The 12,447-nt window shown below is 40.8% G+C and overlaps 2 protein-coding genes across 2 annotated transcripts in view; both read left to right on the plus strand.

Moving 5' to 3' along the window:
- The window catches only part of LOC308604835 (uncharacterized protein C1orf141 homolog), a gene marked incomplete at its 3' end in the record, with an annotated part of 46,459 nt that extends 39,658 nt beyond the window's left edge, over positions 1 to 6,801 (plus strand). Inside the window, exons 4-5 of the mRNA XM_081214377.1 lie at positions 1,566 to 1,661; positions 6,632 to 6,801. Coding sequence (XP_081070503.1) covers positions 1,566 to 1,661; positions 6,632 to 6,801 — 266 coding nt within the window. The remainder of the gene's footprint in view (positions 1 to 1,565; positions 1,662 to 6,631) is intronic.
- A 152-nt stretch (positions 6,802 to 6,953) lies between these two features.
- The window catches only part of SLC35D1 (solute carrier family 35 member D1), a 55,228-nt gene continuing 49,734 nt past the window's right edge, over positions 6,954 to 12,447 (plus strand). The window contains exons 1-6 of the mRNA XM_081220141.1: positions 6,954 to 7,349; positions 8,188 to 8,221; positions 8,319 to 8,405; positions 9,096 to 9,163; positions 10,685 to 10,756; positions 11,334 to 11,402. Coding sequence (XP_081076267.1) covers positions 7,147 to 7,349; positions 8,188 to 8,221; positions 8,319 to 8,405; positions 9,096 to 9,163; positions 10,685 to 10,756; positions 11,334 to 11,402 — 533 coding nt within the window. The 5' untranslated portion in view covers positions 6,954 to 7,146. The remainder of the gene's footprint in view (positions 7,350 to 8,187; positions 8,222 to 8,318; positions 8,406 to 9,095; positions 9,164 to 10,684; positions 10,757 to 11,333; positions 11,403 to 12,447) is intronic.

Below are 12,447 nucleotides of genomic sequence, written 5' to 3' on the forward strand. Positions count from 1 at the left end.
ACTCACAGTCTCTCACTCAGTTTCCAGACATAAGCCAGTTTATAGAACCAAAACCCTTTGCACTGAAGGGGGTGTCAAGTGTCTTTGAGGAAGGCTCCTGTATCATGGTACAAGTATACACCATATCTTCCTCCGAGTCTTCCTCAAAGGGACCTGCAGTGATTTACTAGAGTGACTTTGTACTGGGGGAAAGGACATAAGCAGACCTTTTGGGGATTATGGAACACTGGCTACTTAATACTAATTCCTGGGCACCCATATCACTGTAGACTACCAGTGAAACTGGGGTCTGAGTCAGGTGACAACTAGAGTCTTAGCCTAAATCTGAAACACAGTGGGCCCAGTGGGTCTGTAGAGCCACTGTGTGGTTATTTATCCAATTCTTGAATGTATAATTAGAAGAGATACATGTTTAGGCATAACAGATACACTTGGCAACTAGCAAAATCCTCACAATAGCTCTTTGACCAATGGAATAAAGACCATAATTGTAGAAAGCGAAAGCCTCTGGAACTTTCCCATCCTGCCAGAACAGTAACAAAAGAGAATAGCATATCGTTAGGGAAATTGCAGAGATTATTGCCATCATCAAAGACTTGGAAAGTTGCATGAGTGGTGATACCTATCACATTTCCATTTAACTCACCTGTTTGTCCAATACAGAAGGCAGATCTTGACAAATATCTGAGAATGATTATAAACTTAATCAGGAAGTGACTCCAATTTTAGATAATGTTTCACATGTAGCATTTTTGCTGAGGCAGATCAACACTACAGCTCCTGACACCTAGTATGCTGTATTGATATGGCAAACACTTTTTTCTCTTCATCCGTTTATTAGGAGTGACTAGAAGCAGTTTACTTCTTAAATGGCAGGGTCAGGAGTACATCATAACAGTCTTGCCTCAGGATTACATCAAATCTCCTACTCTCTGCCATAGTATAGTCCACAGAAATCTTGATCTTCTGAACATTCTCATACAAAAGCAACTGGTTCAATATAGGGATTGAAATATGCTAATTGGATCTGATAAACAGGAAGTAGTAAATTTTTTACTTTTTTTTTTTTTTGGCCAATCTGCAGCATGTGGGATGGTAGTTCCATGACCAGGGATCAAACCCATGCCCCCTGTATTGGAAGCTCAGAGTCTTAACCACTGGACCGCCAGGGAAGTCCCAAGGAAGTAGTAAGTAATTTGGATAGTTAAGTAAGACAGCCAGGATCTCAGCTGGTCAGAATTCATTACTTGATACAATGGGGAACAGTGGAGGAGAAGCAGTTTGCTGGTGTTCAGGGGATAAGGATGAATTTAGTTTTAGACATGTTGAAGAGCCTCAGAGAGAGTCATCCAAGTGAAGATGTTCAAGACACAGTTGGATATACAAATCTGGAGTTCAAGAGAACATACATGAGTAGATGTGGAAGTAGATTAGGAAGTGTTGATGGAATGTTAAATCATAACTGAAGCCGTGGAATGGGATGAGATTGTTTAGTGAGAATATGTAGAATCAAATGAGAAGACCCACGACTGAGCCTTGAGGCGTATGAAACTTTTATTTTAAAGATATGGTAGAAGAGGAGGAACCAGCAAAGACGAACGAGAAGGGGCATCCAGAGAACCAGGAGTTGCAGAGAGCGTGGTGTCCCAGGAATCAAAGAAGTGAGTATAGCTAAGGGAAGGGAGAGGGTCAGCAGTGCAAATGCTGTGAAGTGGTCAAGCAAGAGAAGGACTGAGAGTGAGCTGGGTTTACTTTCATGGAGGTCATTGGTGACTTAGGGGTGACCAGCTTCAGTGTAGAGTAGGGGATAAAACTAGTTTGGTCTGAGTTGAAGAGTGATTGGAGGTGGTTGTAGATTGGGCAGAGCCATGTGAATAGGTGGATAGTGAGGCCAGTCAGTTCACAGAGACAGAAGATTCAAAGCAGCTGACTTTGGATAGATTTATATGAGGTTCAGTTGTAAATAAATTGAGTTTGAAATGTCTCTGTATTTTCAATGCCTAAATTGATGTCTGGTATGGTACTGTTGTGAATGGGTCATGAGTGACAATGATTTTAATAGACTGGTGTTCCTATATCCTGATTATTCTTCTTCATAGCATTGCTAAACACTAAACTTGGCAACTGAAGGAGGTAATGGCATTGTGAGAACTTTAGAAGCAAGTATGTCCACCTACCCCAAATAGGGCAGGGGTGTCCAGTGGAGGAGCACAAACTAAATGTTGAATGGACTAGGGCCAAATCTGTACAGTTACTTAGAGCTGTGAGACTCAGGGCATGCCTAATACTTCCACTAGGCCTTTGTTTTCCTGTTTATAAGTTGTTTCACCATACCTACTTCCTAGAGTGGTAAGGATGCAATAAGATAATGAATTTCAATTGCAGCACATTGCCAGGCCACCCATCAGTGGTCATTGAGGTCATTCCTTCCAGCCTAACACAGAGAAGTATAAGGCACTGCAGAGAAGCTGCACGCTACTTCTTTGCACTTTGGTTCTCAGAATTTTAAAAGCATTGTTCAAATAGGAAACACCTATGACCTTTGCTCCCTGGCTATAGCATAATCAGTGGTACAACACAGTAGGTTACTGGGTGTGATCTAGGCTGGCTGATCTAGTGAAACAAGAAATTGGTGAACACCAAAAAGGCCAAATAAATTCCAGTATAAGAAGAGCAAGTGAGCCAGGGCAAATTGAGAAGTGTAGGGAAAAGTACTGATCAATTTCCTTCATGGAGAAACATGATATCTAAAGCAAAAGACATGATTTAAAAGAAGATTTTTCTGCTAGTAATTACACCTAGCAAGATATAAAATATATCAACCTACAATGTTGACATTTCCAACTAGGGTAGGCTTGTATAATAATGAGAACATTTAAATCCAGTCTTTCCAATCTTGTACAGCTTTTTAAGATATTTTTTAAACTTTATTAAATTTTATCAGATAATGTATAAATTTCCCATATATAATTCTGTGATTAATATTACTAAGGTTAGGAAAGAGGTTTGAGTACCTAAAATACCTAAAAGTCTAATTCCCTATAATAATACCCTACTACAGTATTGGTACATACCTTTTTTTTTATTGGGGTATAGTTGCTTTATTTTTTCTGTTTATTTTTTTAAAAGATTTAATTTTATTTATTTTTGGCTGTGTTGGGTTTTCGTCGCTGCGTGCAGGCTTTCTTTAGTTGCGGCGAGAGGGGGCTGCTCTTCATTGTGGTGCATGGGCTTCTCATTGTGGTGGCGTCTCTTGTTGTGGAGCACGGGTTCTAGGCATGCGGGCTTGAGTAGTTGTGGCACGTGGGCTCTATAGTTGTGGCTCGCAGGCTCTAGAGTGCAGGCTCAGTAGTTGTGGCGCACAGGCTTATTTGCTCCACGGCACTTGGGATCTTCCCGGACCAGGGCTCAAACCCGTGTCCCCTGCACTGGCAGGCGGATTCTTAACCATTGTGCCACAGGGAAGCCCCTTAGTACCTATCTTGTCTCTCATTATCTAATGAGAATGCGTCACTCCACTACGCTTCACAGCATTCTACTGAGGCTCCACAAATCATTACTGGAGTTGAGAAAACCCAACACGGTTCTTGGCCTGTCTATGGTAGGTCTTAGTGTATACTTGCTAATAAATTACATAATCATGCTGAGAAAAACAACAGTAATTGCTTGGATCAGTACTTTTTAGGAGATTTATTTTCATTTCATTTTGTGTAATTGCAATTGACTTGTTGCAGAAATTTGTACCTGGCATTTCGTACTCCATAGAGTAGCACTTGAACTATTATCTGGCCTCTTTCACTGGTTTCCATTATCACCATCTGACTTTATAAAAGGAAATTTCCTTTTCATACAGTGTTAGTGGTAATATAAAATTGGTACAACCTCTTTGGAGATCAATTTGTTCATTCTATTAATTTTTTAAAAAGTAGTCTTTAATTAAGCAATTCCACTTCTAGAAACTGATACCTGTAGAAAGTTGAATGGACAAGGATAATTAAAGCTGCATTGTTTATAAACTGAAAAAATGGCAACAACTTAAAAATGTCTATAGGATGGACCACATCAATCATGATGCATCTAGCTGACAGAATTCTCTGCAGCCATGAAAAAGAATGAGGTAGAGTTTCTTTACTGCCACAGGAAGGCCTTCAAGGAATAAAAAGTGAAAAGAGAAAGGTTGCATAATCATAATAATAGTAATTATTATTATTAGGAACACTTGTAAAGTGTGTGCTATATTCTAAGCATTTAACTTTATTAACTTACTTAATTCTCATCACCACCCTATGAGGTGGGTGCTATTGTTATCCCCATTTTACAGATGAGGGAACTGAACCACCGTAACATCAAGCAACTTGCCAGAGATCACAAAACTAGTGTCAGAGGCAGTATCTGGTTTGAGCATCAGTGTTTTTACCTGGTTCTCTTCATTTGTGTTAAAAAATGTCTAACAATACATGTCTGTAAATATATGTGTATGTATGTATATGCATATGTGTGTGTATATGTATTTGTATAGGCACAGAAAGTGGCTCTAAGCAGAGCCTTGAGATGGTTAGCAGTTGCTTTCTCTGAAAAATGGGTTGGGGTGAGAGAGGAAGAGAGCAAGATAGTTATGCGATACAAGTCTCTTTTGCTTGTTTGCTTTTATAATGAGGGACATTATTATTTTAATAATAATTTTTTTCACAAGGGTTGTCTCTCAAAATATAAATTTCTAGTTATTTTTCTTCTGCTGCCAGCAGTTAAGGAAGAAATTTGGCCACTTCTTTCATTGTTGAAAAGTTATACCATTCGCTGATTCATTTAGCAAAAACATCTAAAGTGTGCTAGGTGTCCCTGCCTCACCCAGCCCTCAAGGAGCTCACTGTCAAGTGGAACAGACTGACATGTAAACATATAATTCCAGAGCCTCTATAAAGGGGCTGCACAAAGATGCAGTGGGAGAAGCACAAAGGAGAGATGTCATTTCTGTGGAGGGCAAGGAGAGGTGGTGTGAAGGAAGGTGCCCAGAGAGGAGATAATATTTTGCCTAAATACTGAAAGAAAAGTAACAGTTCTTCAGGAGACAGTGGAGGGGAGGGAGAGAAAAAGCATCCCAGATGTAGGGAATATGGGAGTAAAGACACAGAAGTAAGGACACAGGAACCCACATTATTCTTCAGGGAACTGGGTGTAGTTTGATTTAGCTGAAGCCTAGGGAGGAAAATGTAAGGACGGCAGGAGCCATGTCACCTACAGCCTTGTGGACTGTGTTAAGAATTTCATCCTGTGTGCCAGTTTTTCCTAAGGAGCAGTCAAAGAACACAAGTGTCCCCAGGATAACATAAAATATATAAATCAAAAGATATACATACAATGGAATATTATCTAGCCTTGAAAAGGAAGGAAATTCTGACACATGCTACATGTGGATGAACCTTGAAAATATTATGCTAAATTAAATAAGTCAGACACAAAAGGACAAATACTGTATGACTCTACTTATCTGAGATACCTAGAATAGTCAAATTTATAGAGACAGAAAGTAGAATAGCGGTTACTAGAGGATGGAGGGAAGGAGGAATGGGGAGTTATTGTTTAGTGGTTTCATAATCTCAGTTTGAGATGACATGAAAGTGCTAGAGAAGGGTAGTGGTTAAGAGTTGCACAACAATATGAATGCACTTAACACCACTGAATTGTACACTTAAAAAGTGTTGAAATAGTAAATTTTATATTATGCATATTTCACCATAATAAAAACCAGGTAAAGATGGTAAATTTTGTGTTATGTATGTGTGTGTATATATATATATATATATATATATTTTTTTTTGCAGTACGCGGGCCTCTCACTGTTGTGGCCTCTCTCGTTGCGGAGCACAGGCTCTGGATGCACAGGCTCAGTGGCCGTGGCTCACGGGCCCAGATGCTCCACGGCATGTGGGATCTTCCCGGACCGGGGCACGAACCCGTGTCCCCTGCATCGGCAGGCGGACTCTCAACCACTGCCCCACCAGGGAGCCCGTGTTATGTATATTTTACCATAATTTTAAAATATGGAAAAATATTTTAAAGATATAGACAAAATATTTAGATAACTAATTCCGTTATTTTTCTGTCTTGACATTAAAATTAGATATGTCATTTCTTTGTTTAAGCTGGTAATAATTTGTTTCTCTTATATAACAATGTCTACTGTTTACTGAAAACCGGCTTTATATCCAGAGATGAGGAGATGTAGGCTCAGAGAGTTCAACTAACTGACCCAAGGGCACACAGCTAGTGGGGGGGCATTTCTAGGAAACCCAGAATTGGAACTCAGCTCCTAACACCTTACTCTTTCACCAACCCCCAAGCCCCTTTATTATCTTGCTACTTTTTGGATATGGCAGTACAATCTCAAAGACAGTATTGTATGGTGCTTTCTGGGTTCAGAAACCGTAAGAAATCTGAGGAAACGCAGACTGAAATATTGAACAGTTGAATGTTTACTCTTGATCCACATCTGATACTTTTTAAGGGCTTAGGCCCTCTGCAAGAGAGACCAAAATAGCGTTCGAGTGAGGCTAGACGCACGCACATTGTTAACTACTCAGCCAGCCACCTGTTACCGATTGGAGGAGGGTCTGTATTTTCATTGCGGCAGTTATCTGGAAAATACGGCTCTCAGCCCCCCAGCCGCCAGCCTCCGCATCCCAGGTACGCGGCCCCAGAGACACCCGGCGCGGGCTTGCGCGCAGGCGCTATCCGGTCGCTTCCTTCCGCGACTGTGCTGTGCTGCTAGGTATCCTGGTGTCCCGGAGTGGTTCTCCCTAAGCTTCTTCTCCCTCTCTGTCCGGGACTCAGGGTCGCCACTGCCCCTTCTCCGGGCCCTCTCCAAGCCCTGCCCAGGCCGAGCCAGGCGCGGCCCCTACCCTCTGACCCCGCGTTGCACAATGCCCGATCAAAGTCCCGGGGCTTGTGAACCACAGCGTCCCTGCCCCTGGGCGGGGGTGGGCGGCGGCCGCGCGGGGAGCCGAGGCGGCGGCGGCAGCCGGCTTAGTATACCGGCCCCGGTCCCGCGAGTCCCCGCGAGCTGCCGCCTCAGAGCCCCGCGCTGCTCGGCCCCGCCGCCCGCCGCTCCCCTCGCAGGCCGCCGCCGCCGCCGCCGCCGCCGCAGCCATGGCGGAAGTTCATAGACGTCAGCAGGCCCGGGTTAAAGGAGAAGCCCCCGCGAAATCCTCCACACACAGACATGAGGAGGAGCTGGGGATGGCGTCGGCCGAAACGCTGACCGTGTTCCTGAAACTGCTGGCCGCTGGCTTTTACGGCGTGAGCTCCTTCCTCATCGTGGTGGTCAACAAGAGCGTGCTCACCAACTACAGGTAGGGCCGAGGCGGCGGCTACCCAGGCCGCGGAGAAGAGCGGGCGGCGGCGGCGGCGGCTGGGCGCCGGCTCCCTGGACTTTGCCTGCAAAGTTGGAGCTGAACAAAGTTGGGCGGGAGCCGGGGAGGGCGGGCGGGCGGGCGGCTGATACGCGGCCGGGGCGGCGGAGCCGGCTTGCGCGCCGGCCCGGAGTGGGGGTCCCGCTCCCGGCGCCGAGCTTGGGACTGCCGGGCGAGCGTTCGGGGCCGCGTTCGGAAAGCGCCTGCCCTGCCCGCAGTGCAGCGCCCTGGAAACCTTGCCCTTCGGAGAGACGGAGCGGAGTTGCTTCGTGACTTTTTTGACTCCTGTGCATGCCAGGCTGGGAGCCGGGAGAGGGATGCCCGGCCTTTCCCGCAGCCTGGGCTAGGTTCCGGGGCTTCAGGGTTCTCCGACTTCGCTGACAGACAGCCTCTGGGGACCTACGCATCCTCAAGCCAATTTAAGATGATTGTGATGCTGCCACTGGGACCCCGAAGCAGAAGCATTTTTTTTTTTTTAATGTGTGAAACCGTTCAAGAGATGTATGTCTTCATTTCCAAGACAAATCCACTACAGGCAGCCAACTGAAATTGTAGAATCAGACAAGATGAGACAAGTGGCAGCCCGGGGCTACAAAATCAGCAGTGTTGCCTGACAACTGGCAGGGATTTTTCTCAGGTTGTCATTTGGATGAGGGGTAGACGTTGGTGTATTTTGTATCAAAATGCATGGTAAGGTTGCCGATGTGCAAATTGAATTCACCGAGCTCGGGTTTTTCTGACCCTGTGTTTTTTTTTGTTTTCTCTACCATTTTTGTAGATTTCCCTCCTCACTATGTGTTGGACTTGGCCAGGTTAGTTGGAATCTTCAGCATTACGTGGTTTGTGTCGTTAGAACTTCTGAATGTGTCTTTATATGTAGAACAGTGAATCTGTGTTCTCTGTTTACAGATGGTGGCCACAGTGGCAGTACTCTGGGTTGGAAAGGCACTCAGAGTAGTCAAGTTTCCTGACTTTGACAGAAATGTACCTCGAAAGGTAAAAAAGAAAAAAAAAAAGTAATACTTTATGTTCTGAAAAGAAGTCACTGTATATATTTTTCATCAGTGCCTTACATATTTAAAAATTGCAGCTTTGAAATCGCCCAATCCAGAGTAGGTATAATGCAGGCAAAGAATAAATGTATTAATATGTGTTTTTAAAAAGTCCCACAGTCTCTTTAAAGTTAAGAAAAAATGCCCCTAGATCTTGTGTTCTGTTTTAATTATTGAACACTTGCTGGGATTACAGTCATTTTGCATTTCCTACGTCCATCTAATCTAGCCAGTGTATCCTGCATTCATTATTCTTTGGGTTTATTTTCTTATTCTTCGATTTGCCACTGCTTGACTCCACCTGAGGATGAAATACCTTTCCTTTTTCTGCTGACATCAGAACAATGGGCTCTACATTGTCATATTGTAAAGAAAGATGTTGTTGTCCCATATGGTTTGATCATATTCATATTTGTGTTTCTTTTTTCCCCTCCATTCTTTCTGCAGAGAGCTATTTATCAAGGAGTAATGTTGTTTGGGTGCTTCATGGGGGCCAAAATTGTGTGTGAGAACTAATCTTGTGTTTTAAGTAGAAAGAATTTGATCGTATAAACAAAACTGTTTCTGTTTGAAAAGGACCTTGTTTTCGCTGTCTTTATTATTGAGTTTTGTTATCCCTTTTTAAATTTTCTAGACGTTTCCACTACCTCTACTATATTTTGGGAACCAAATCACGGGACTGTTCAGCACAAAGAAACTGAAGTATGGATAACTTTATTTTACTAGTGAGGTTAATATAATGTGTTCTTAAAATTGTACTTGAAAATGTCAAATGTTTAACACATTGTTACTGATTCTGGAAAAATGAAAGGACCAGAAACTTAATCTCTTAAGTTTGAAGAGAAAGGAGTTTTTTGTTTGTTTGGGTTTTTTTTCCCCTTCACTTTGATGATAGAAGTCTTAAAATGTTATAAAATACTGTGATGGGAGGTTTTCATTATTTTTCCAGACCTATAATAGTGAAGGATATATGTTAGGCTTCTGAGATTTCAATTCATTAGTACAATTCATAAATAGTATATTTTAGGCAAATTCCACAAGTAAAATTAGATGGTAGATATGAGAACTTTTGTAGTTTTTCTTTTAATATGAGGTAGTTAAAATAGCGTCAGATGGAACCCTGATACAAATATGATTAACATTTTACACACGGCCATATGATTGTAGAGGCAGCGTTTTCACTTTTAGAAAGAAGCAGTAGCTCTCTATTCCATGACAACACTTACTATCCTCTAACTTCCCAATTCTTGGCTTTTCCACTTAAAGAGTGTATGCCTCAGGTATATGTGATGTTAAAAGTATACACATAGGGAAACCATTTAACAGAAACCTATGGCTTCACCACTGTCACGTGAGCTAAACCTCTGGCTTAATGGGTGATTGTAAAACAGAATGGAGAGATCTCTGAGGGTAGATACCAAGCTGTTTTCATCTCCTCAGACCCAAGAAACTTGACAGAATAACCATGATGGTATTTCTGGGGAAGGTTCCATGGAAGTCAGATTTATCATGGGTGGGGCATCCTTTTACATCTCATTACCCACTTGGAAAGAAATGCAGACCTGCTGCAAAGTGCTGCTTGTATATAGCGTTTGCTCTTTTTCATCCTTTGTCATCTATCCATCCATCCATCTTTTCACACCCTATCTTTGATTGCCAGTTAAGTATAAGGCACTTTGGGGTGAGATGAGATAGATTCAGAAATAATTGTGTTGCAAGAGGCTGTATGTTTGATTAGTGCAAGCAGAATGCTCTAGGAATTTAGAGGAAGACAGGATTACTTCCACAAAAGGACAATAAAGGAATGTTTTATGGGGTAGGATTATCACCGATATTATTTGAAGGTTAGGGGTAGGAAGGGAGGTCAGTCTAGAAAAGAAAGACGAAGTCTTTTCTCTTAAAGACTAACATGATTACTGTTCAGGGTGTTTAACATAATAAGCAGGGTAAAATTAAAAGTGTCTGTTATCAGTCTTTGTTAATAGATGTATGTTTTCTACCATTTTATAATTAGTTTGGTGTTTTTCACTTCTGGTAGTTTTATAAAAGCAACTCTTTCAGGCTTTCAGATACTTTCTAGAGAAAAATAAGGATTTGATTTAGTCACAGATTAATCAGCATGGGATTTCCATAATGGAAGGAAGAGATTAGCATTATTTTAAAATACTAATTTTGGAGAATCAAATTTTATTTTACCTAAATATCTTTGTATTTTTCCTGCAGCTTGCCAATGTTTACAGTTCTGAGAAGGTTCTCCATCCTGTTTACAATGTTTGCTGAAGGAGTTTTACTCAAGTGAGTTAAATTTCTAATATATCTAGTCTTTAACCAACTTTAATCACCCTGAAAAGGTGCCCAGCATATGTAAGATATTAAAATTATTTGTGTTGTTTCTACTTTATCTTTTGAGAAGTTTAAGCAACTTTCTCCCTTTGCTGTAGGAGTTGATAGTTTATGGCTTCCTTATGGAAGCCTGTCTGAACATGAGATATACTTTCAAGAATTCCTATACCTACTGATGCCACTGGGTGAAGCTGGGTCAGAAGATCGGTATAGGCTTTAAATAGTGTTCATGTCTTGGCTACTTTTATTACAAATGTGTGTGACCATTTTCAACTTAAAGAAATCTGATTAGCAAAAATTCAAGCTCAATAATAATAATAACAAATGGTAAAAATAAGTATACTTACTTATATAAGAAAGTAAGTTTTTGCTTCATCAGAGGGGTTCTTTTAAATATCCAGTTCCTTGGAATCATTTGTTTACAACGTTTTTAAAGAAAACACACATTTTTTTTGCCTATGTTGTAAAACGAGACTTTGTAAATAACTAAAGCCACATGTATGTATTTTTTAATTATTTTATTTTGTAGGAAGACTTTTTCTTGGGGTATTAAGATGACTGTATTTGCAATGATTATTGGAGCCTTTGTAGCTGCCAGGTAAGATGTGGGCCTATATAAAACCTATGAGAGTACATTAGAATTTATCAATAATTATTGATAATAAATGATCAATTACCAAAAAAGAGAATTTTTTTATAGCCTAAATAAGAATCTTGTTTTTGAAAAGTAAAAGAGTTTTAAAAGTTAAATCTTCTTGGCTGTATGAAGATTAAGGCTAGCAAAATCAGATTCTTGGGATTCTTAAAAGTTAAATTCATTCTAAAAGTTCATTCATTCATTCCAAAGGTTAAATTAGAGTTTATTATGCTATCTTCTATTTATTGAGCATATACCATGTGCCATACAATATGTTTGGTATTTTTACACATATTATTTATGTATTTTTCACAACCACTCTGAAAGGTATGGGTATAATTTTCCTATTTATGTTGAGAAAACTAAAATCTAAGTTCAGTAGCTTGCTCAAGGTCACACAGCTAGTAAATGGTAGAGCTGGAATTTGAATATGTGCCTGACTCCAGAGCCTGTGTGCTTTTATAAACCATGTGACGTTCTTTTCCTTTGCATGCTGCTAAAGAAAATAGTGTTTCAGAGAAGGCAAATGATAATAAATTATTTGCCTTATGGGAAATAAATAATAGAATTGCTTTATTTGGTTTCACCTAAGGTATCACAAATGCTGTAACTTAGATATTCTATTAAAGCTTTTTTCCATTGTTCTTAAGTTTTAATTTTAAAGTGAATGGGGAAAATGTATACCCAAAGACTCAGAAAATTGAAATGATGAATGGAAGCCTTCTACAACATTTTACTCAGCCCAGACCATGCATGTGTGGGTTTGCTAATGCTGCAAATTCTGCCTGACATTGTATTTTCCATCTGGGAGTTCCAGTGTGCTTCTTGAATTGGCTCATTTACCTTCATCATATCCCTGTAGTATAGGTGGGGGGAAAGTACTATAAGTCAGTTCTACTTCACCCGAACTCTCGAAGTGAAATTTCATTAAAAAAAAAAATAGAGTAGTTAGTTACTAGAATTTCATTATATAGCTGACTGCTTTTCCCTCTAGGTAACCTTCCTC

Source organism: Mesoplodon bidens (genome assembly GCF_964165515.1).
Source record: "Mesoplodon bidens genome assembly, chromosome: 2".
Taxonomy (NCBI): Eukaryota; Metazoa; Chordata; class Mammalia; order Artiodactyla; family Ziphiidae; genus Mesoplodon; species Mesoplodon bidens.